The sequence below is a fragment of the Arabidopsis thaliana genome, chromosome 2, assembly GCF_000001735.4.
Source record: "Arabidopsis thaliana chromosome 2, partial sequence".
NCBI lineage: Eukaryota > Viridiplantae > Streptophyta > Magnoliopsida > Brassicales > Brassicaceae > Arabidopsis > Arabidopsis thaliana.
In genome coordinates, this window is record NC_003071.7 from 1,356,433 (window position 1) to 1,379,718 (window position 23,286).

General features: G+C 31.4%; 3 protein-coding genes and 1 long non-coding RNA gene across 6 annotated transcripts; all 4 read right to left on the reverse strand.

Annotated features, from left to right (window-relative positions):
* Positions 1–723: 723 nt before the first annotated feature.
* Positions 724–2,971, reverse strand: AT2G04080 (MATE efflux family protein). 2 transcript variants are annotated; one of them, NM_126449.5, is made up of 6 exons: positions 2,482–2,971; positions 1,849–2,393; positions 1,668–1,754; positions 1,531–1,587; positions 1,010–1,454; positions 724–945 (listed from the first exon to the last, which is right to left on the reverse strand). In NM_126449.5, exons 1-6 carry the CDS (start codon positions 2,725–2,727, stop codon positions 895–897), a joined length of 1,431 nt encoding a protein of 476 aa, NP_178497.2. In that variant the 5' UTR covers positions 2,728–2,971; the 3' UTR covers positions 724–894. The 2 variants fall into 2 exon arrangements, with proteins under 2 accessions (NP_178497.2, NP_001324727.1); NM_001335215.1 differs by having other exon boundaries at positions 757–1,454; positions 2,482–2,858.
* A 2,976-nt stretch (positions 2,972–5,947) lies between these two features.
* AT2G04090 (MATE efflux family protein) lies at positions 5,948–8,356 on the reverse strand. Its single transcript, NM_126450.3, has 7 exons — positions 8,004–8,356; positions 7,384–7,928; positions 7,219–7,305; positions 6,950–7,006; positions 6,638–6,876; positions 6,354–6,559; positions 5,948–6,265 (listed from the first exon to the last, which is right to left on the reverse strand). Exons 1-7 carry the CDS (start codon positions 8,256–8,258, stop codon positions 6,221–6,223), a joined length of 1,434 nt encoding a protein of 477 aa, NP_178498.2. The 5' UTR covers positions 8,259–8,356; the 3' UTR covers positions 5,948–6,220.
* A 10,200-nt stretch (positions 8,357–18,556) lies between these two features.
* AT2G04715 lies at positions 18,557–19,111 on the reverse strand. Its single transcript, NR_140029.1, has one exon. It is a non-coding gene; the product is annotated as an other RNA (long non-coding RNA).
* A 1,150-nt stretch (positions 19,112–20,261) lies between these two features.
* Positions 20,262–22,698, reverse strand: AT2G04100 (MATE efflux family protein). 2 transcript variants are annotated; one of them, NM_126451.5, is made up of 7 exons: positions 22,365–22,698; positions 21,742–22,286; positions 21,577–21,663; positions 21,340–21,396; positions 21,023–21,261; positions 20,723–20,928; positions 20,262–20,650 (listed from the first exon to the last, which is right to left on the reverse strand). In NM_126451.5, exons 1-7 carry the CDS (start codon positions 22,617–22,619, stop codon positions 20,588–20,590), a joined length of 1,452 nt encoding a protein of 483 aa, NP_178499.2. In that variant the 5' UTR covers positions 22,620–22,698; the 3' UTR covers positions 20,262–20,587. The 2 variants fall into 2 exon arrangements, with proteins under 2 accessions (NP_178499.2, NP_001324928.1); NM_001335216.1 differs by having other exon boundaries at positions 20,262–20,928.
* Between the last annotated feature and the right edge of the window lie 588 nt (positions 22,699–23,286).

Consider the following 23,286-nt stretch of genomic DNA (forward strand, 5'->3'; position numbering starts at 1 on the left):
AATATCAGCATTTTGGAAATACATGATAATACACTTGGGGATCACGTTCCAATGATCTATGACTAAACAACAAAGGCAACTCGAATAATTACTTGGGAATCAAGTTCTAATCATATCATAGATTAAACAAAAGATAATGACATTGTTACAAAAAAAAAAGAGACAGTTTGTTTTAACAGTTTATATTAAAAAGGAAAAATGTCTTAATTAACAAAAACATTTTTTTGGTTTAAATAACAACTAGACAGTTCAAACGTGCAGCTGAGGCTGATAAAAAGGTAGGAATTCGTATTAAGTTTTCACCACTAAACCTACTAATTAAATGACATAACATTAGTGGACTATGTGGAATTTGAATCTTCTATAAGTATTTTTCATCTATATATTTTTAATGATTTACGTCAAGAAACATGTATGTGAAAACTCTTATGGATCATTAGTGTAAAGTTATTATGTTTGGACCATATATAAGAGAGATTATTTTCTTTTGTGAATTTTAAAGTTAATACTAAGTGTTAAATCTGGTTGTGCCATACAGGCCATTTTTAGTGGACTTATTGGGATAATGGATAGGACTCACATAGTTGTTTTTTATAAAGATAGGACTGATTGCAGCTGAGGCCATTTTTAATCCCATGGTGTTTGGAACTAATGAGTTTTTATTTACTTGTTACATTTGTATATTAAAGTTTGAAGAAAATAAATAAATCATCTTTCAGCATGTGCAATTCGAATAATTTTTCTAACTAACGAAAATATCAACTCAAGAAAAAATGTATAAATCCTGGATAAAAGTTTTACAAAAAAATATTATAACCCATCAAAATAACATTACATGTTTTTTTGCACATGACTTGCAAATACTTTGAGATAGCTCTTAGGAACAACCTTTATTTAAACCAATCCATTTTCAGTAGAGATTATTCTCTTCCTTGCTTTCTCAGCCTGCAAATAATAGAGTCCAGTTACTTCAGAGCATTCAAAAAACTAGAATGTAACAAACTCTAACCTGTTCCTTCCAGTTCATGGAGGCTGTGACGATAGCCAGTAAAGTGGCTTGCACCGCGGATCCAACCATAACACCGCACCAGAGTCCTTTTCCATTCCACTCACGACTGAAAGCTAAGTAAACTCCAACAGGAGCTCCTACAAGATAATAAGCCACCACGTTGATCAAAGCTCCAATGTGTTGCCACCCACATCCCCTAGCCACTCCATTTAGAACTGCCGTTAATCCGTCGAGGATGAAGGAGAGACAGAGCAAAGGAGATATGTCAGCAACATAGTCAACAACTTCTTTGCTGTTGCTGAATGTGTAGCCTATGATGTTTCGGCAGGTGAAGAGAAGTGTGCTAAAGAAAGCTGACTCTACAAGCCAGAGACAAAGCCCTGCCAATACGGAAACCCTAGCAACTTGAGGATTTCCAGCTCCCAATTTGTTTGACACTCGTGTGCTTCAAGAAACCAAATGACTAATGTTGAGAAAGGAATTGTTGAACACTTGTTCTGGTTTGAGAGTTGAGATCATACCTCACAGCCGCCGCGACTCCAGATGGAATCACATAGTGTAAAGTTCCTATTGTAAGACTGATAACATGAAAGACATAAGATTAATACATTTTGGTAAAGAGAACACATAGGATAAAAAGAAGTAATATGATACTTACCAAATCGAAAGAACAGATGTCTCGAGTTTTGGGTTTGGGAGAAGACCTGAGCAGAGTATGAGTAGCTCAAACAGCCACCATTCTAAGCTATCAAAGAAGACAAAAAAATGCAAGCAAGATAAGAGGAAGCATCGGTGTATTGTAACTTAACCAACAAGACACGTGAAAATGGTTTACTTACCAAATCAATCCAGCGGATGGGACTCCGTACTGGAAGTACTGCTTGATACTAGACATAAAATCATTTGATACAAATCCGCGAGTCTTCTCGCAAGAGCTGAAAAATCTCACATGACATGAGAGTATCACAGCGTAAAACCAGAAAGACAAACTAATAGCAATAGCAGCTCCATTGCTTCCAAGACCAAGCGCGAAAACCAAAGTCCAGCAAACCGCAATATGGAACAAAAGGGTGGTCATGGCAGAGTATAGCAGGGAAATAACCAACCCTTGTGCTAGCAGAAACCGAGTCAGTGGTAAGAAAATAGCATGGGCAAACAAAGCCGGTACGAGCCACAATGAGTAGGAGCCAGCGACTCTAGAGATGTCAGGCTCTTGCCCGAGAGTGATCAAGAGCTTTTCGATGTAAATCCATAGAATTGATATGATGAAACAAATTGGTATGTTGGAAGCCATTGCAGAGTATGTATAGGTTCCGATTTTTTCGTATTGTTCTGCTCCATAGGCTTGGCCACAAAGAGTTTCCAATGCACCAACTAACCCAAACTACACAAAAAAGAATGCAGCAATATTTCAATATTGGAAAGTTAATTGAGTTCTTGAAATGAAGAGGAGAGAGTAATAGCATAATTACCATTATGCTGAAGCCGGAAACGTTTGTGAAAGACGTGGCAAGCGCGACACCGGCGAGCTCCAACTCGCCGATGTGGCCGGCGACCATGACTGAGATGACAGGCAATAAGTACTGAGCTATGGTTACGGTGGCCATAGGAGCGGCCAAGCGGCTCACTTTCTTCAGCTCGACGGTGACCTGACCACTTTGCCATGTGGATTTACAAGAGACTAACTGCTCGTCTCTCGGAAGAAATGGCTCTTCCATTGTCGTCTTCTTAATCTTGATTGATTTGCCTCTGATTTTTTAGATCATATCCAATCTTGTACTGATGGACGAAACCAATGTAATTTATTGTCAATGAAGACTTTTCGTCAATATCTAAATATATATATAACTCTGCTCGACCAGTGAAAACATTTTTTTCTCATGTTAAGATATGCATATGAAAGTATTATTGTTACTACCAAATTTTAGACCCGTAATTGACTGTGGGACAAATAGTTTTCTCTCTTCAATGTGTGTCACAGAAAAAAATGTTATTCTATTTATTAAGGTAAAAACAGATATGATATGATGTACCCATAATAATAAATGCTCCATATAAATTATATTATTAAGAGGGTCCATATAAATTATATTTATTAAACACATATATCATGTGCATGAATTGGTTTCTGATTTTTGTAGACGTGGTGGCCTTGTTGTTTCGATTTTTCAAAAAGTTAATTATTGCCGACAATAGTGAATAGTTTTTTTTTCCTTGTTTGATATAATGTTATGAATATGATCCAATTCCGGTTTAATGTTGGTCTGATGACATTCGGTTTAACAGCAGATTGGAGTTGGTTATTGAAACGGTTCGCTTTGGTTTACAGAAGAAGGAAGTTATGATTGGAAGACTCTCATTCTGAAAGAGGCTTCGATGCTCGAAGTCAAACACATATAAATAGAAGTCTGTTATCTTCTTCTTCTTCATTCCGTTAGAAAGTTGTTACGATCTCTCTTAAACCCAGAAAATTAGGGTTCTTCATTGATCTTGTATTGAGCTCAGAGAAGTTTGTAAACATCTCATATAGTGGATTGCCGGATCTATCTGGCTCCAGACGTAGATCTAATCACACAGATTAGATTGAACTGGGTAACAAATTCTTGTGTGTTGTTCTCTGTTTCTTCTTTGATTCACACAAACAAACTTCGAGTTGAGAGATTGAGAGCTGATAAGTGAGGTTCGCGTTCGTATTGGGATCGGTTCTATAACATTTAGCGAAATGAAATTGGAACACCTTGATTAGAAATAAAATTATAAGATTAAAATAAATTGTATTTTGGTATAAAATTTTGAAAAATCAAGTAAAACAAAAAATTAAATTTCTAAATACTTATTTCAGAAATATATCTACTAGATATTTTATTTGCTTTTTTGTACAAATATTCTTTCACATATATTTATTTTCAATTAATTAATAGATTCATTACTTTAGTTAATAATTTTTAATTATTTAAACTGTTCTTACATTTAATTGCCCTTTAATTTATAGGTAAATTTTTTTATTGGTTTCCTTCTCACTAAATGACTTCAAGTTCTTAGCCACTATATGAGATTTTATTTGTTGACTTACTCATTATTTGATTTCTTAGAAAACTTGAAAAAATATGAATCACACCATTTCTTTTCTATATGAAAAAATATAACCAGAATATGTATTTTTTTTTTTATAAAACTATTTCACATCTAGAAGTTTATTAAGAAAGTATTGAAAAATTATATAATTTAAGAAAATTATTTACTAAAATTTAAATATAGTATAGAACACATTGTCATTAAAATAAATTAAATAATAGAAACAAATAGATATGAGGTTCAATGTATAAATTTATGTTTGAAAAATTTATATTTTGCAGTATTACTTATCATGAAATAACCTCAAAAAATATATTTCAAAAACATACTATATTGTCTAATGTCTATTGTGTGAGTCAAATCTGCACATATAAACCGGCAAGCTTAATTAAGGGAAGTAGTGTCGCGGAAATAATTTTATTTATTAAGCTCAAGAACGAACTGATACAATTACAAAGAGATTGAACTAACTTTGATAACAAGTTAGTTTTTTTTTTCTTGTGAATTTGGATGTCTAGGGATCTTTAGAGACGAATTGTGGATGCCCCACTTTGCGACTGCTCATTTGTATTTATACTTCTCCATCTAGGTCTTCGAATATGTTTTCCTTCCAAAATTTTTATCTTCGGTATTTTTTTCTTTTCTCCTCCTCAATATTGATGATATTGAAAGTATTTTCGAGTCAATCTTTCCATTTTATGTTAAGTCAATCTCGATCTATCTATTTTCACACAAAAAAAACTCATTTTCACGCTAAATGTGCCGAGCCCGACAAAACATTTCGAAGGTTTTGTTTATTGAGGTTAGAGTCGAGTTAACTGAGTGGTGCTAAATCACTCCCCTACATCTATCATAATCTATCATAGAGGGTTAATCATGGACCATAGCTTCGTCTCACATACCAGAAATGTGATGACTTTGTTTTAATGAAATGGAACTCAAGACAGAATCTTCCAAACTTCTTTTCCAACAAGATAAATCGCCTCTAAACCAGTACAATATGTTTAAAAATATTGTTAAATTACAGTCTTAGTAGATTAAAAAAATGATTTTAATTCAACTTTATTGTATTGAAAAATGAAAACAATGTTGTTGAAGATAAATATTTAGCATTATTAAGACGAATCTAGATATGTACTCTAGAAACTTTTAGACGATTTGCTAGCATTATTCTCAACTATATATCCTGGTGTTCTCGAAAAGTTGGCAAGAATTCACAAGTAGAAACTGTTTACGAAGCTGATTAAGTGCATTAATTAGGTCAGCATTCTAAAAGTTAGGGTTATTCACATTTTTTCTTCTTCAATGGAATTCTGTTTCTCCATGAGATTGAACTTTTGTCTCCTTCACATGAATTCCACCAAGTCTTAGTAGTTTGAATTATTTACATTTGAACCACTCTTTTTATTTATTTTAAATCGTTGGTTAGTCACTCTCATTAAAAAGGAGAGACACATGAGTATGAGTTGATTGTTGACTTCCAGTTCTTTCTTGGTTCCTCAGTAGCACCATCTCTTCTCTTTTTATCTTTTTTTACTGGGATCAACATAAACAATTTACTATATATAAGTTATATTCTGTATATAGAGAAACACATTGTTGTATAAACAAAACTAATGTCCGTTCAAATCAGACCTTGTTAAAAGAACATTCAATCGCCCCGTAACTGTTAAATGAAAGAAAGTAAAATATCTTAGCCATATGAGAGTTCAGTTTATAAGATAAACTGTGGAAAATCCAATCAAACATAAATTAGTCACTCAAATTTTTACTTGATGTTAAACTTATACATAGATATTTAATCATTAGAAAGATAAAACGCATACAAGATTAAGTGTCATTTTTAAAAAAAAAATTTATTTTAAAATATATATTGTTTTATATTTTCAATGCAATTGTTTGATACATTACAGCTTTATCCCACGGATTTAATGTATTGATCAATAACTTTATAGAAAATATATTGACAAAGTTTAAGCTAATAAATTTATTTGTTTTTTAATACGTGTGTGAAAACCTTAAACTTACATTTATTCGTGTATATTTGGCATGTGTGACCATGTATTCTTCTATATTTCGTGTATACTAAACGGAAGGAGTACAACTATATCAGTTACGTTTAAAAGTGTGTGATTTTCACTCCAATGTTCTTCCAACTATTCTTTCTCTGGCCTTGGCAGCCTGCAATTTCCAATTGTAAACAACTTCAGTATGGGGTAAAAAAAAGATTCATCAAATGTCCAAAAATATATTTAAGATTGCTATTGACCTGCTCCTCCCAACTCAGGCAAGCAGTGACTATAGCTAGTATGATCCCTTGAGCAGTGGACCCAACGATCACACCAATCCATAGCCCTTTGCCGTTCATATGACCCCAAAATCCTAAGAAAAATCCAACAGGAGCTCCTAGGAGATAGTAAGCCACCACATTTGCCCAAGCTCCAATATTTTGCCACCCACTTCCCCTAGCAACCCCTTTTTCATAAAAGTCATATTTGAGTCGCGAGATAGGATTTTTTATCATTCACTAATTGAAGGGTTTGATCTTAATACCATCAAGCACTGAAGAAAATCCATCGACCATAAATGAAAGACAAAGCAGCGAAGATAGCTCCGTGACATAGTCCACAACTTCTTTGCTATTGCTGAACGCGTAGCCAAAAATATTTTTGCAAGTGAACAGAAGTGTGCTACAAATGGTAGCCTCTAGGAACCAAAGGAAAATACCGGCAAACACTGCCAGCCTAGCAACCTCCGGATTTCCCGCTCCCAATTCGTTTGAAATCCGTGTGCTGCCAAAGTAAACATTGTGACTAGTCTGAAAATTCCCAAACAAATATTTAGTCGGTTTTATCGGAATCATACCTTCCAGCAGCCCCGATACCCATTGGAATGACACAGTGGAGAGATGATGTTGTAAGACTATTATTAAAAAAACAACAACAACCAAAAATATTGCATCAGTAAAGCGTAACAATTCTGTCTATATGAATTCGATAAACTATATCTAATTTAATTAACCAATATTTACTCACTAGACGTCTAGACCTATATATTTAAGACAATCCCTCCTGATATATACTAGACATATATGTAAAAAGGGAGACAAAGATCCAGAGAGAAAGATAGATTACCAAATGGAAAGAACAGAGGTCTCGAGTTTCGGGTTTGGGAGGAGTCCTGAAGATAAGATAAGGAGCTCAAACAACGACCATTCTATGCTGCATATAGAAACAAAAAACAAATCAAGCCAAGAAAGAAAAGAATGCACCAACGATGAAGAAGATGAATGTTTTTACGTTGTCATTGCTGCTGATGGTATCCCATACTGAAAAAACTGCTTGACACTCAACACGAAATCATCGGATACAAAGCCGCGAGTCTTCTCGCAAGCGCTTGAAAATCTCACATATAAAGCAAGAATCAAGACATTAAACCAGTAAGACAAACCAATAGCCAAGGCGGCTCCATTGCTTCCAAGACCAAACGCGTAAACCAGAATCAAACAAACTGGTATATGGAATAAAAGGGTGGTTATGGCACAGTAGAGAAGAGGAAGAACCAAACCCTGAGTCTGGAGAAACCGAGTCAAAGGTTGTTGCACTGCTTGAGCTAACAATGCCGGTATAAGACAAACCGCGTAAGAACCAGCTACCTTGGAGATGTCAGGATCTTGTCCAAGTGAAACAAAGAGTTTGTCCATGTAAAACCAGAGAATCGATATGAGAACAACTATAGGTACGTTTGAGACTATTGCAGAGAAAGTGTAAGTTCCGATTTTAGTGTATTGTTTTGCTCCATAAGCTTGGCCACATAGAGTTTCAAGTGCACCCACTAAACCATACTGCAAAAATTTCCAAGACTTGTTAAGTTTCGCTTGGATCTTGAACGTGGTTTAAACAGAGGATAAACTAATTACCATGATGCCGAAGCCGGAGACGTTTGCGAAAGCAGTGGCAAGAGTGACACCAGACAGCTGGAGTTCACCGCAGTGGCCGGCGACCATGACCGAGATCACGGGCAATAGATATTGAGACACTGTCACGGTGGCCATAGGCGCCGCCATAGAGCTGACGTTCTTCAGCTCCGCCGTAAAATTCATCCACCATGTCGGCGTTGACTTGAGGTTTCTAGTGATTAACTGATCATCTCCCAATAAAAGTGGATCTTCCATTAAATTCCTTGTAAACGCACGACTTCAGAGAGGAAACATTTAACGATCTTACTATACTATACAAATATACAATCAATAATCTATGCTGTCACATTCTTTCTTATATACTTATGTATTCATATAAGTCCAAAGTATCATGTAATCATGATTTGATATAATATGATATTTATCATTAAAATATAAAATCATAAAATAAGTGTAATATAAAAATAAATTTCGTCGACCCGCATTTTCCGGCCTCTGTTGTTTCTACTATATATCATCTTCACCGTTTACACTCTGAAGCAAGCCATATGTCACATGCTTATTTCAGAAGACCGTGCGAGGGTCGACAATTTCAATATTGTCACCGTGTAATCTTGCATGATTTTGAGGGTCCACGGTGTGCAAACTTCCCAAAGAAAACTTTGGTTCCACCTCCTTTATGAAGAGAACATATATCTCAGTCTCCTTTTTTATAGAGAGAACATTTATCTCACTTTCCTCCTTTATGGAGAGAACTTTTATAACGAGTGTCCGTATTTGGTTTCCGGTTTTTAAGCCGAGAAATCGCTTGATTTTCCTAATTGCCTTGCTATCGTATTGTGAAGAGTGTCTTGTGTCTGCGAGACTCGAGGCTACAAAGTCATTTTCAACGTCATTATGTTAATGGACTATGACCAATCTACCACTTCTCAGATCTTTCGTGGTACTGTCTCCGACTTACCATTTTCTGGCATGTGACATTGTGTTCTACAACTCTTGTATGAAAGTAATTATGGATCTATCGTTGGATTATCGTACTTTTTCGTTTACTGCTTTTAACTTTGTCGTTTCAAACACTGAGAATGTGTATTCTCCTAAGTCTTGTAATAGTTTTGAGTGATTGAATAGAAACAAAGCTTTTGCACAAAAAATCATATATGTTTAATGCAACATAATCTCATGTTTCTTCAATAATTCATCTATTTGCGAAATAACAACTATTGTCGAATTTGTACTGGATAAATCCATATTAAAAATCGATCGCAGTGTGCAGAGAGATAACATTGTGATCATGTATTAATCTATATGCTAACATAATTAGCATCATAATAACAACATTGACAATCATGCTAACATGTTGTAGAAGTTATATGATTTATTGACAGTTTAGGCTACCTTGGTATCAAAATTATTTGCATAGGCAAAACAAAGTTACATCCACCAACTCGATATGGTATCAATGTATCATTGTTATCTACATAATATGGCGGTTAAATAAAATATTCAAACACTTTTCTTTAGTTTTAATAAAAAATTTACTATATTTTTCTGAAAAACCAATATATGTAAATTAATGTTTCCTATCCACGCATGCAAAAGAAGTAGGCGTAAAAGTATCAAAATTGGGGATCTAGTATTTGCTCAACACTCAATAGTATCGATTTGTGTCGGTCAGTTTGAGAGTCTTCTTCTATGGGTACTTCTTCTAGATAGCTTTTTCAATATATGATATATCAATTTTAAAAACAACCCGTGGAACTCGTGGTCGTCGATTAATCAAATCAAACATTAATTAGACAATGAATTTTAAAATAATATTAAACTTATTGGGTATGATTGGTAAATTTTGAGAATAAAATTAGAGTAAACGTATAGTAGTAATTATAAGGAAAGGCAAAAAAACTAAAGTAAATGAGAATAAAATAAATAATTTTAAATAATTCTATTAATTATATTTGTTTATCTACATGAAAGAGGAAGATTTTTTTTTTTTTTTTTGAAAAATAGAGTAAATGAACTTGAACCACATTTCTCTCTTTTAAATTTACTTTAACATGAGTTTCGAATCCGACTCTTAATAACAGATAGGTAAAACAGATATAAGATACTAGTTAAATTTAAAATTTTATAATATTTTTTTATAAACAACTTTATTATATTAATTTGTACAAGCCAATGCTAAGTAATATTGTTTACATAAGTGATTAATATGCATCTTTCCACAAAAGAAAAAAAGGTGATAAATATGCATTCGTTAAATAGAAATATTGTTTATATAGATGTCATTTTCACTCCAATATTCTGTGATGATGATTATAACAAAATTGAAGAAAAAAAATTATAATGTGACTTGTCTCAAAAATGGAAATAAAGAACCATTCAAGCAAGTCCATTGCCAAATGAAGAAGTTCTTACAACTATTCTCTTTCTTGCCTTGGCTTGCCTTGGGTTACCAGCTAAAATCTCATACAATCAAGTTTGCATGGGTTATATTCGTTTTGTATATAAATTCTTTTCATTTAGTTATTTAGGTAGAATTTTTCTTGCAAATTAAATATGACATAATTGTCCCTATACGAATAGAGAATCGGTAGCCTCTTTCCGCGAGATATATTGTCCCTATAAGAAAAAGACACAAAACATTTAAATCTTAGATATGTACCTATATATATACCTCTTTATCATATTTTTGAAAAAAGCAGTCGATAACAAAACTTTTACCATAATTTTTAAAACAGGAAAGAAGATCGTTGATAACTTTGGATTACGATAATTTTGAGAATATCATGATAATATACAAATTAGCAGGGTAAAGAAATGTTTACATATTACATTTGTTGATGGTGTATAAAGAAACTAGAGTCGATAAAGTAGGTGTTATCTGATAAAAAAGAAAAATGACTGCTAATCAAAAAATTATGTGTTGCAGGGCAGCAAGTAAGCAACGAGGAAAAAGTTTTTTTGGCGGTTGAAGATGGAAGGATGGGACTGATTTTTTGGACTAGGGGGTTTGAACGGATGGTTTCACTTTTGTTATGAACTAGATTTTAACCCGCGGTACACCGCGGGACTATTTTGTTCTTCTAAAAATAGAAGTTTAATTTGTTTACTCGATTAAAAATATATATGATTTAATGTTTTGTATATTTTAAATGTACAACTCTTATATTTCTATATTATTTAGTATATAATTACTATGTTTGAGTTTTACTGTTTTAAAATATAAGAACAATAACGTATAATTCATTAAGTTAAAATTAAGATTATAACTAAATAATTTAAATTTAAATTATATTTATTTTATTAATAATATTTATTTTGTTTAGTATTTAAGATAATATAATTGTATTTTGATTGTTATATCTAGGATTTCACCCTTAGTATACCGTCTCGTATTACTATCGATCCAAACCCGTCATACCATCTAATCCCGTTAAGTGAAACTAAACATATCTAATGGATTTCACCCGTGATATACCGTCTCGTATTACTGTCGACCCAAACCCGTCCTGCCATCTAACCCCGTTCAGTAAATTAAACATTTTGGTTTTGTTATTTTGTTTTAATAATATTTTAATTTCAAAGATATATAATTCAAATTAAATTTAAAATTTTCTTTCAAGTAGTTATTTAATTGTTATAAAATCCATACATTATAATATTTTAAACCCGTCCTACCATCTAATTCAGTTCGGTAAAATTATACATTATTGTTTCTTTTTTTGTTCTAATAATATTTTTATTAAAAGATTTATAATTTAAATCAATTTCAAAGTTTTTTTTTGAAATGGTTATTTAATTTTATAGATTTCATATATTATATATATTCTAAACGTTTTTTCGTTAAATATTCTAAACATCTTTAATCAAGTATAATATAACTAAAGTCTTAAGATTTCTCTTTTTTAAAAATAATTAGAATTGATGGAGATATATTAGATAAGGAAATGCTAATAATTAGGAATATTAATTAATTGATAATAATTAATGTCAATGACATTCCTTGTAAATAAGTTCCAACTCGATGATTTATTTGCTAAAATGACTGCAAAAATGTATATGTAGATTAGAGTTAGCACCTAATATAAATGTTACGTTAACTTTTTGTTAACGGCTAATATCTGTTTACGGGGGTGATTGGAAGAGGCTTTCAAAGCTTTATTTTTTATTTAAAGTCGTTAAAGTCATTTTTTAACCAATCACACTTTCAAAACTTTATTAGTTTTTTTAGGGGTTGATTGGCAAAGGGCTGTCAAGGCTTCAAATGGATTATAAAGTCTTAACAGTATTTTTTTTTGGCAATCAGACTTTTTTCACTTTAATTTTTTGGAAGTTTTTAAAGCTTTTTTTTTTCTCTTCTTCCTTTGCCTTCCTTTTTGAAAGTCACGTAAATGACGATGTAAATATGGCTTTCAAACAAATATTATTAAATTCTTTTCTTTTTTTTCTCCAAACATAATTAAAAACTCTCTACAAATTACATATTTTTTTTTCAAAACATTTTTGATAAATTAATTATTATTAATTTTTTATCTTTCTTTTAAGATCCATTTCACTAAAAATAATTTTATTTTTCATCATCACCACTAATAAGAGTTAGATGTCATTTCATTATTATTAATAAATTTGTTGATTTTTTGATAAGTCAAAAAATCATTGAAAACAGTTTTGAGAAAAAACTTTAGCCATAAAAATCATTCAAGATAAGTATTTTAATTATTCAAATCTTTTAATTTACTTTTCTTATATTTATTTGGTTTGTTAGCAAAATTTTATGTTGACTAGTTTACCAAAATAATTATTTTAAAATATATTTTAAATACTTAAAGATCAAAATACTTACAAATTACTATTTTTAGAAGATCACTTAAACCATTATAAATACAGTGACAAAGTGTGTTATCTTGAAACTTGCAAATCCAACAGACTACATCCATATTTCTACAAAATCTGGGTATGGAAAAACAAAATCAAAGTAGTACAGTTGGAAGATTAAGTGCTATTCACAAAGAAACATTGTTCAGAAATTTAACGATCAACTCAGAACTAATTTGGAGTGAAAACTTCTAAAAAACCGTTTAGATTATTTCATTACAAGATATATTCTAATGATCCTCAAGCTCCACGCCTTCATCCAAGTTTTATTAAGTTTATCCCACTTCTTACTAATGTGTTTGGATATTAAGTTTCACCATGATACAATAAATATAATAATGCAATGTTTGGTTTTTTAAAAATAAATGAATAATATATATTTTTAAAAATTACTACTAAAGTTTTTTGTTTTGGTAAATAAAATCATTACTAAAGTTTTATTGTTACATAAATTTATTTCTAAATTTATTTTATTTATTTTATATATAATAATAATAATAAAAAATAACATTTACACCTTTTACAGTTTTGTTCTACTAATCAGATTTTAACAGTCAAAGTCTTTACATCCAAATTCTCTGCAGCTCAAATTTTTAAAATCAAAGCTTCTAAAACCAAAACTAACAGTGACTACCAATCGCCCCTGACTCTTCTTTTTGTTTTTTTTCTAAAGTCTCATAAACGAGACTTTCACTTTGAGAGAGAATAATAAAACAAAACAAATATATTTTTTCTTTACCCATACAATTTCAAAACTCTTTTAAAAAATATTCATATTTTACTATCATAAAAAAATCTATTGATTAATTCTAGTTTTATTTTTTCTAGTTTTTTGAGATCCAATTTGAATATTTAAAATAGTGAATTTGTAAAATGAAATTTTATATTTATGAATTTATCTATGAATTTTTTGTATTTTTCTTAAATAAATTTATTTTAGTCACTATATTACCAAATAAATTGATTTTTAGCATAAATAATATTTATAAAAAATATTTAATAATAATAAAAATAATTGTGACAGTTTCTAAAGTTTCTTTTGTACCAATCAATTTTAACAGTGCAAGTCTCTAGAGTCAAAGTCTCTGTAGCCAAAGTTTTTACAGTTAATGTCGTAACAGCCGAAGTCTTTACGGTTTAAATTAACCGCCGTTACCAATCGACCCCTACATATAGTGATAATACCCTCATAAGTTTTGCATCAGAGTTACCACTTTATACAAACTGGTATGTTAATACTTGTGTTGCCGGCTAATATCATAAGTTCCTCGTGATTTCAGATAGTTTCACTTTTGTTATGAATTAGAGTTAGCACCTAATACAAATGTTACGTTAACGTTTTGTTAACGGCTAATATATGTTTATATATAGTGAAAATACCCTTAGAGGTATTAAAATTTGAATTCATAAGTTTTGCATCAAAGTTACCACCTAATACAAATTGGTATGTTAATACTTGGGTTACCAGCTAATATCATAGGGGTGTCAAAATGGGTAACCCAACTCAACTCAACTCACAATCAAATGAGTTTAGGATTAAATGAGTTATTGGTTGACCCAACTCATTTTGTTAAATGGGTTGGGTCAACTCATAACTCATTTAATTTGATGGGTTGAGTTGTTAAATGGGTTAACCCATTTAAGTAATAATTTAATTAATTATTATTATAAAACAATAATAAATAATTATTATTATTAATAATTATTAATTCATTATCATCAAACTTAAGATATTTACAGATTCCACTTTTTACGGGTTTACGTTTTTGGCGGAAAAAATGACAGGTTTACGTTTTTGGCGGGAAAATAACAGGTTTACGTTTTTTGCGGGAAAAACATGGGTTTACGTTTTTGGCGGGAAAATCATGGGTTTACGTTTTTTGGCAGAAAAATTACGGGTTTACTTTTTTGGCTAGAAAATTACGGGTTTACGTTTTTGGCGGGAAAATCACGCGTTTACGTTTTTGGCGGAAAATCACGGGTTTTCGTTTTTGGCGGGAAAATCACGGGTTTTTGTTTTTGGCGGAAAAATTACGGGTTTACGTTTTTGGCGGGAAAATCACGGGTTTACGTTTTTGACGGAAAAATCACGGGTTTACGTTTTTGGCGGGAAAATCATGGGTTTATGTTTTTGGCGGGAAAATCACGGTTTTATGTTTTTAGGTGGAAAAATTACGAGTTTACCTTTTTTCAATTTCATCGCTTGTATATTTAAGAAATTTGGAAAATATTGATTTTATTAAATTGGTTTAGATGTGTTGGTTAAACTTAAATTGACATTTCTTTAGAGATTTTAGTTGGTTTAATTCAATTTTATAATACTTGATGGGTTAATTGGGTAAATCATTTAAACCATTAGCCATTACAATCCAACTCATTTTACTCATCAAACCAATTGACAGAATAACTCATTTGACCCGTCAACTCATTTGAGTCGAAATTTTCAACTCATTAGAGTTCATGGGTTGAGTTGAGTTGAGTTGACCTATGAATTTTGACCCATTTTGAAACCCCTAACTTTCTATATAGGAACAGAAATGATGATGACGATTGGTTTCCCAAAAATCAATAAATAAATAACAAAAAAGAACCACATGCGAAGAACAATTATGATCTGATACAATATATTCATATAGTATAAAAAGATCTTCCTAGGGGGTCATGCCAATTTCTACATACACAGTACCAGCAATAGTGGCTTTTTTGTACACTTAAATAACAACTCTTCCAAGTATAAATTGTGTACTTTCCCTAGTTAATATATTTAAAATCTTCCAAAAATAAATAATTAAGCATAAAGTATTCTGGCCTGTAAATTGACCTTTATGAGTTTCTAAAATATCTTTTATACGAAAGTGGTATGTACCATATTAAAAGAGAATTTGTTTATTAAAATTTAAATAAAACTTGTGGGAATTTTATTTTTATCTGTAAGATTTTGATTTGCTTTATTAATAGAGAGTAGTTATAAACATAAATGTTGATAGCTTGAAAATAAGTGGTAAGATATATTAAGGTTATTTATTTTAATAAATAAATTTGAATCCGAAATAATTTAACAATATTATAATTATTATAGTATTTTAATTATTATAATAATAATACTTTTATTATATAGTTGTATCAGTATTTTTAAACGTTTAATCTGACATTTAAAAAAACAAAAACAATCATACATATATTGCATCAACAAACACAACTATATAGATTATGGTAAAACAAATTAAAAAATAAAAGCATCAATTAAAAATGAAGAATTCTAAGATAACCTAGCAAAGGGGGTTCTATTAAACCATATGAATCTCTAATGAGAAACTCTATTCTTAACAAGCAAACTACTCATACATATTGATTGAAACAAGCAACATAATTAAGTAAGAAAGCATAAACACAGCAAATAAGATTAGAGTATGAAAGGATCGCTTCACTGTATTGAAAACTGAATGAATCTCTGAAAACAGAAGATGAATAGCTTATGTCTCTCTCAAAACTTGGTAGAAAAGAACTTAGGGCTAAACAATGACCTCTAAAACTATATCTATGCCCTATAAATTGTTTAGAGACTAATAATGCAAATAGAGAAGTCTTTTGGGGCAAATTTAATTTCCACTTCTGTAAACTTGAAAGCATCATGGACTCTTCTGGGCCGAAACTGGTGTCGGTCGACAAAAAGAGTGTGTCGATCGACACTCTCACTGAATCTGGAACTGAAATCGTCCTTAGCTTCCTTTTCCTTAGTTTTTGCTCCAAAATGTCTCATCATCTCCATTATTGTTCCACCGTATAGAATACCTGAAAAGACTTTAAAAAGACTCGAGAAATAACAAAAAGACACAAAATCTTAAATCTAAAACATAGATAAAATCAGTAAAAACAGGGTTATATCATAAACCTTCAAAAAAACTTAACCTCACTACATGCAGAGATAGAAGCATTAGTTTCAGCGATGAAATATATGATCAACCACGAGAAGCGAGAAGTAGATTTCTTTACAGATTACTCAGATCAGATTTGGTGAATATAGTGTCTTTCCGACAAGAGTGGCAATTTTGTTTTACATATTTTGGGGCGATTCAGAGTGACAAGGAATATTTTGATTTTTTTTTTCTTTGGTCTCTTGAGATGCGAATGTCAAGACAGATTACCTAGCACGAAAAGTTTGTACCAAAACATATATTATCACTTATGTAAACAATCTTACTCAACATTGATTTACTTGAGTCAATCTAATATACTTGTTGACCCAAAATAAAATTGCTAAATAATTTAAAAACATTATACTGAAACCGTAGAATACAATTTGTTTTTTAAATTTCAACATTTTGCTTATCTCCATTGATCATTCAATTTATATAATTATTTTAACAAATATTTTATATTAAATAAATGGTCTAAAATATATAAATAAATTATAATTTAGTGTTGGATATGTTAACAACTTAACATATATCTTCTATCACCCAAATTGTATATAGTTTTATTGATATATATTAAATTGAAATCCATTATTATAGTTAATTCTAAATTAATGTCTGATATGAGAATGTAAAACTTAATGTGATACTATATACAAAAAATATATTTAATTATGTTATTTTATAATAAAAATTAATATACAAATTCAAAGAAAAATTTGGAAGAACTTTGTATTGGGATGTTATCTCCCATTTAATAAAATATATTTACCAAACAAAAGTAATGTATTAGAAAAAGAAGATAACTAAAATGTAAGAAAATTTTAATATATAATTTGAATAGAAACTTAAAAACAATTTCTATTATGAAACGGAAGGAGTATTTTTAAAATGTAAGAAAATAGAAATAATTCATGTTGCAAAAATAATAATGATTTTATATAAGATATATATATTAGAAAAAGAGCGAGAACGAATCAGAGACATCAAAACGTTTAGTGGACTTTTACCAACAAAAAAACTTTTGTTGGAAAAATATTTTGTTGAAAAAGTCAAAATCATAGAAAGAATAATTGTCAACCATTGAATATTTGGTTTAAAATTTAGAAGATTTTGGAATATCAGTTGTGATATTGTATATATTTGTTCTCCATTTTTTTAAAGCCATGCCAATCCAGTAAGATTAAAGAAATAATATGACTTTTTTCCCTTCAATGGTAGACTTTCTTCCATAAACCATTTGTTACAAGGCCAAGTACAGCCCCAACACGCATAAACAAATTTCGAAAAAAGCATGCCTAAGAAGAGCCCAATAATGCACCGTTTACAGAAGAAGATTGGATCAAGATAGATCACCAAAAGACATGTGTAAGATGAGCAAAAGAAAAATTCCCAAAGACAAATTTAGAGATACGGTTTTTCGGTGAAGAAACCACCGTTGTAACTAAATCATCGGTAGAGCATCTGTTTTTTATCAGCAATAACAAAATCGCACCATGGAGATACATCATAATAATTAAACTCAATAATAAAATAAAATCTAATTATTCTAAAAATTGTGGATTAAAACCAATCGAATTTCTAAAATAATTGACAGCTAAATGCAATTGAAATATGTTCACGAAATTGCTTCATATCTTCAACTGAAATCACAAAGTGCATAGAATTTTTGTACGCACAAGCTAAAAGGATGAGCTAGAAAAGAAACACTGTTGAGAGAAATCTGCTACCACCATAAAAGATCCGAAGAGAAAAACAGAAAACAAACAATATCAAACAACACCAAGGTTAGGTCTGTTGAAGAGAAAACTATCTTGATCTATCAATCACACAACCCCGAAAATTTTCAACATCGAGTCTTTGAAACAACAAAAGAACACGGCAATAGAGAGCCATGTTAACGGCAAGCACATGACAACGGAAAAGCCGTGGTCTTTGAAACAACAAAAGAACACGGCAAAAGAAAGCCATGTTAACGGCAAGCACATGACAACGGAAAAGCCGTATTAACGACAAGAACACGACAACGGAAAAGTTGTGTTGACAGCAAAACCGGACCTCATTCAAGCACAAAAGCCGAAAATATAAGTCGGACAGCGATCAAAGATAAGAAGTTATCTCTCTGAAAGATATGTTAGAGAGAAGAAAAAGAGCTCTTGACATGATAAGAAATAATATGATCAACATCCAATTTCTGAGTAAATAATTTATTTAATTAGTCTCTATTTGTATACATATATAGTCAAACTTTTCAACAAATTTTCATATAAGGATAGTTCATAGTTCATTGTGACTCAAATATAAGTGCAACAGCCTGGCTCGTTGGAGGAAAAAAATGACACGAGTCTTTTCGGAGAAAAGAGTTTTCCCGCTCTTAGTTGGATTTTGTTTTAACTGTTGGATTATTATTTGCTTTTCTAATTTCATGTAAAACTCATAAATTTTTCAATTGAAGGTTAACTTAGATCAATCAATTCTATCAAAGATCCTAAGAAGGAATACCATATGGCAAATTAAATACAGTCAAGGGACCAAGATCTAAGCTAAACTTGTCAAAGCAGAAAATCTTAATGATTACGACACAAAAGCTTAACCATAGACCAGTGAATGTAGGATTTGAGAAGGGATCATTGCCACAACTAAATTTAGTTTGTTAATATTGGGATATGGAGAACTGGAGATCGCTGGTGGATATGATAAGGCTAAGATATGACAGAAGGATAGTGTTAATATTGAAGTTTAAGAAGTTTAACATTATGTCTAAATTATATTATTTACATTTCAAATTATTTTAGATTAGGAAACCTCATCTTTATATAATAGAATGTAGTTTATAACTTTATTTTTATGAGAGATAGCATTGTGATCATTGCTAACATGATGAGCATCATAATAACAACATTGACAATCATGCTATTAGGTTCTGACAATTTAGGCTACCAGGGTATCAAAATTATTTACATAGGCAAAACAAATGTTACCTCCACAAAATTGATATGATATCATTGTTATCTACATAATATAGCGGTTAAATAAAATATTTCAAAAACTTTTCTTAGTTTTAATAACGATTTTACTATATTTTTCAGACAAACCAATATATGTAATCAATATTTCATATCCACGCATGCAAAAGAAGTAGGAGTAAAAGTGTCAAAATTGGGGGTCCAGTATTTGTTAATCAACACTCAACAATATCGATTTGTGTGGTTAATTTCAGAGTCTTCTATGGGTACTTCTTCTAGATACCTTTTTCAAAATATGATATATTAATTTTAAAAATAAACCGTGGAACTCGTGGTCGACAAATCAAATCAAACATTAAATAGACACTGAATTTTTTAAATAATATTAACCTTATTTGGTTGTATTGGTAAATTTTGAGAATAAAAGAATTAGAGTAAATGTATATTAGTAATTAGAAGGAAGGGCAAAAAAAACTAAAGTAAATGAGAATAAACTAAATAATTTTAAATAATTCTATTAATTATATTTGTTTATCTACATGAAAGGGAAAGAAAAAAAAATTTGTTTCTTTTTTTACTTCCCTTGACTAAAGGAAAAATAGAGTAAATGACAAGAACCACTTTTCTCTCTTTTAAATCTACTCTAACATGAGTTTCAAATCAGACTCTTAATAACAGAAAGGTAAAACAGATACACGATACTAGTTAAGTTTAAAATTTTATCATATTTTTTTATAAACAACTCTATTGTATCAATGCCAAAATTGAAGAAAAAAGATTATAATGTGACTTAGATTATAATGTCTCAAAAATGGGAATAAAGAACCCTTCAAGCAAGTCCATTGCCAAATGAAGAAGTTCTTACAACTATTCTCTGTCTTGCCTTGGCAGCCTGCAAATTCAAGATGTAAGCAACCTCAGTACGGAAAACAAAGAGTCATAAATATTTCAGATTGATATTAACCTGCTCGTTCCAACTCATGCAAGCAGTGACTATAGCTAGTATGATTCCTTGCGCCGTAGACCCAACCACCACACCGATCCATAGCCCTTTACCATTCATGTGACACCAAAATCCTAAGAAAAGTCCAACCGGAGCTCCTAGGAGATAGTAAGCCACCACATTTGCCCAAGCTCCAATATGTTGCCATCCACTTCCCCTAGCAACCCCTTTTCAAAAAGTCATAACAAACAAAACACATTTTGAGTCGCGTAGATCGATTCTTTTATTTGATTTGCTAGTTAATGGGTTTGATTTTATTACCACCAAGCACTGCAGAAAATCCATCAACCAAAAATGAGATACAAAGCAAAGGAGATAGCTCTGTGACATAGTCCACAACTTCTTTGCTATTGCTAAAGGCGTAGCCGAAGATATCTCTACAAATGAAGAGAAGTGTGCTACAAATGGTAGCCTCTAGGAACCAAAGGAATATACCGGCAAACACTGCCAGCCTCGCAACCTCGGGATTACCCGCTCCCAATTCGTTTGAAACCCGTATACTGCCAAGGGTAAATAGTATGACTAATCTGACCATTTCCAAACAAAAATTGAATAAGTTTTAACTGAATCACATATACCTTCCAGCCGCCCCAATACCCATTGGAATGACATAGTGGAGAGATGAGGTTGTAAGACTACATGAACACAACAACAACAACCAACACAGGATTACATCACTAAATTAGATAATAAAGGGAAGAGTAAAAATTGGTTTATGTGACATTTACTCATTAGACCAATATATATATGACAAGTCCTCATGATACTAGATATGTTTAAAGGAAAATAGAGATCCAGAGAGAAACATAGATTACCAAATGGAAAGAACAGAGGTCTCGAGTTTCGGGTTTGGGAGGAGTCCTGAAGATAATATAAGGAACTCAAACAATGACCACTCTATGCTGCATATAGAAACCAAAAACAAATCAAGCCAAGAAAGAAAAGAATGCACCAACGATGAAGAAGATGAATGTTTTTACGTTGTCATTGCTGCCGAAGGTATTCCATACTGAAAAAACTGCTTGACACTCAACACGAAATCATCAGACACAAAGCCGCGAGTCTTCTCGCAAGAACTTGAAAATCTCACATATAAAGCAAGAATCAAGACGTTAAACCAGTAAGACAAACCAATAGCCAAGGCGGCTCCATTGCTTCCAAGACCAAACGCGTAAACCAGAATCAAACAAACTGGTATATGGAACAAAAGGGTGGTTATGGCACAGTAGAGAAGAGGAAGAACCAAACCCTGAGTCTGGAGAAACCGAGTCAAAGGTTGTTGCACCGCTTGAGCTAACAATGCCGGTATAAGACAAACCGCGTAAGAACCAGCTACCTTGGAGATGTCAGGATCTTGTCCAAGTGAAACAAAGAGTTTGTCCATGTAAAACCAGAGAATCGATATGAGAACAACTATAGGTACGTTTGAGACTATTGCAGAGAAAGTGTAAGTTCCGATTTTCGCGTATTGTTTTGCTCCATAAGCTTGGCCACATAGAGTTTCAAGTGCACCCGCTAAACCAAACTGCAAAAAAACATTCAAGACTTTGAGATTCGAATGGATCTTGAAACTGAGGATTAATAACAACTAGTTAGTAGTTACCATGACACTGAAGCCGGATACGTTTGTAAAAGAAGTGGCAAGAGCAACGCCTGAGAGCTGGAGTTCGCTGCGGTGGCCGGCGACCATGACTGAGATAACGGGTAATAGATATTGAGCAACAGTCACGGTGGCCATAGGCAGCGCCATGCGGCTGAGGTTCTTGAGCTCCGCCGTGAAATTCATCCTCCATGTCGGCGTCGGCTTAAGACTTCCGGTGATTATCTGATTGTCTCCCAATAAAAGTGGATCTTCCATTATCTTCTTGGAGATCTTTAGTTCTTGTCAACGATCCTTTCTTGACCTTGGAACGTGTGAGATGAGAATGCACGACTTCAAAGAACAGAAAACAGAGACATCATTATAATATACTAGAAAAAATCTGACACGTGTTGCGTGAATTATATTCATACATAATTGTATATATACAATCAATTTTGCATGGTTATATTCGTTATTTTAGTTTTATATATATATATATATTCTTTTCATAGTTAATATTTTTTAAAATCTTCTAAAATTTGTAATTTAATTATTTGTAAGATTTATATTTGCTTTATTAATAGAGAGTATTTACAACATAATTACTATTTTATAATGTTAATAGCTTAAAAATAAATGTTAAGATATATTAAGGTTATTTATTTTAATAAATAAATTTTAATCCTAAAATTATTTAATAATATTATAATTATTATACTAATAATACTTTTATTATATAGTTGTATCAGTATTTTCAAACCCTTAATCTAACATCGAAAAAACGAAAAATTATACATATATTGCATCAACAAACACAACTATATGGATTATGGTAAAACAAATTAAAAAGGAAGCATCAATTGAAAATTTTAATAATATTCTTAACTACATGTGAAAGAAGAAAAAATTATTATATGACACTGCAAATTTGAATTTTCAATAT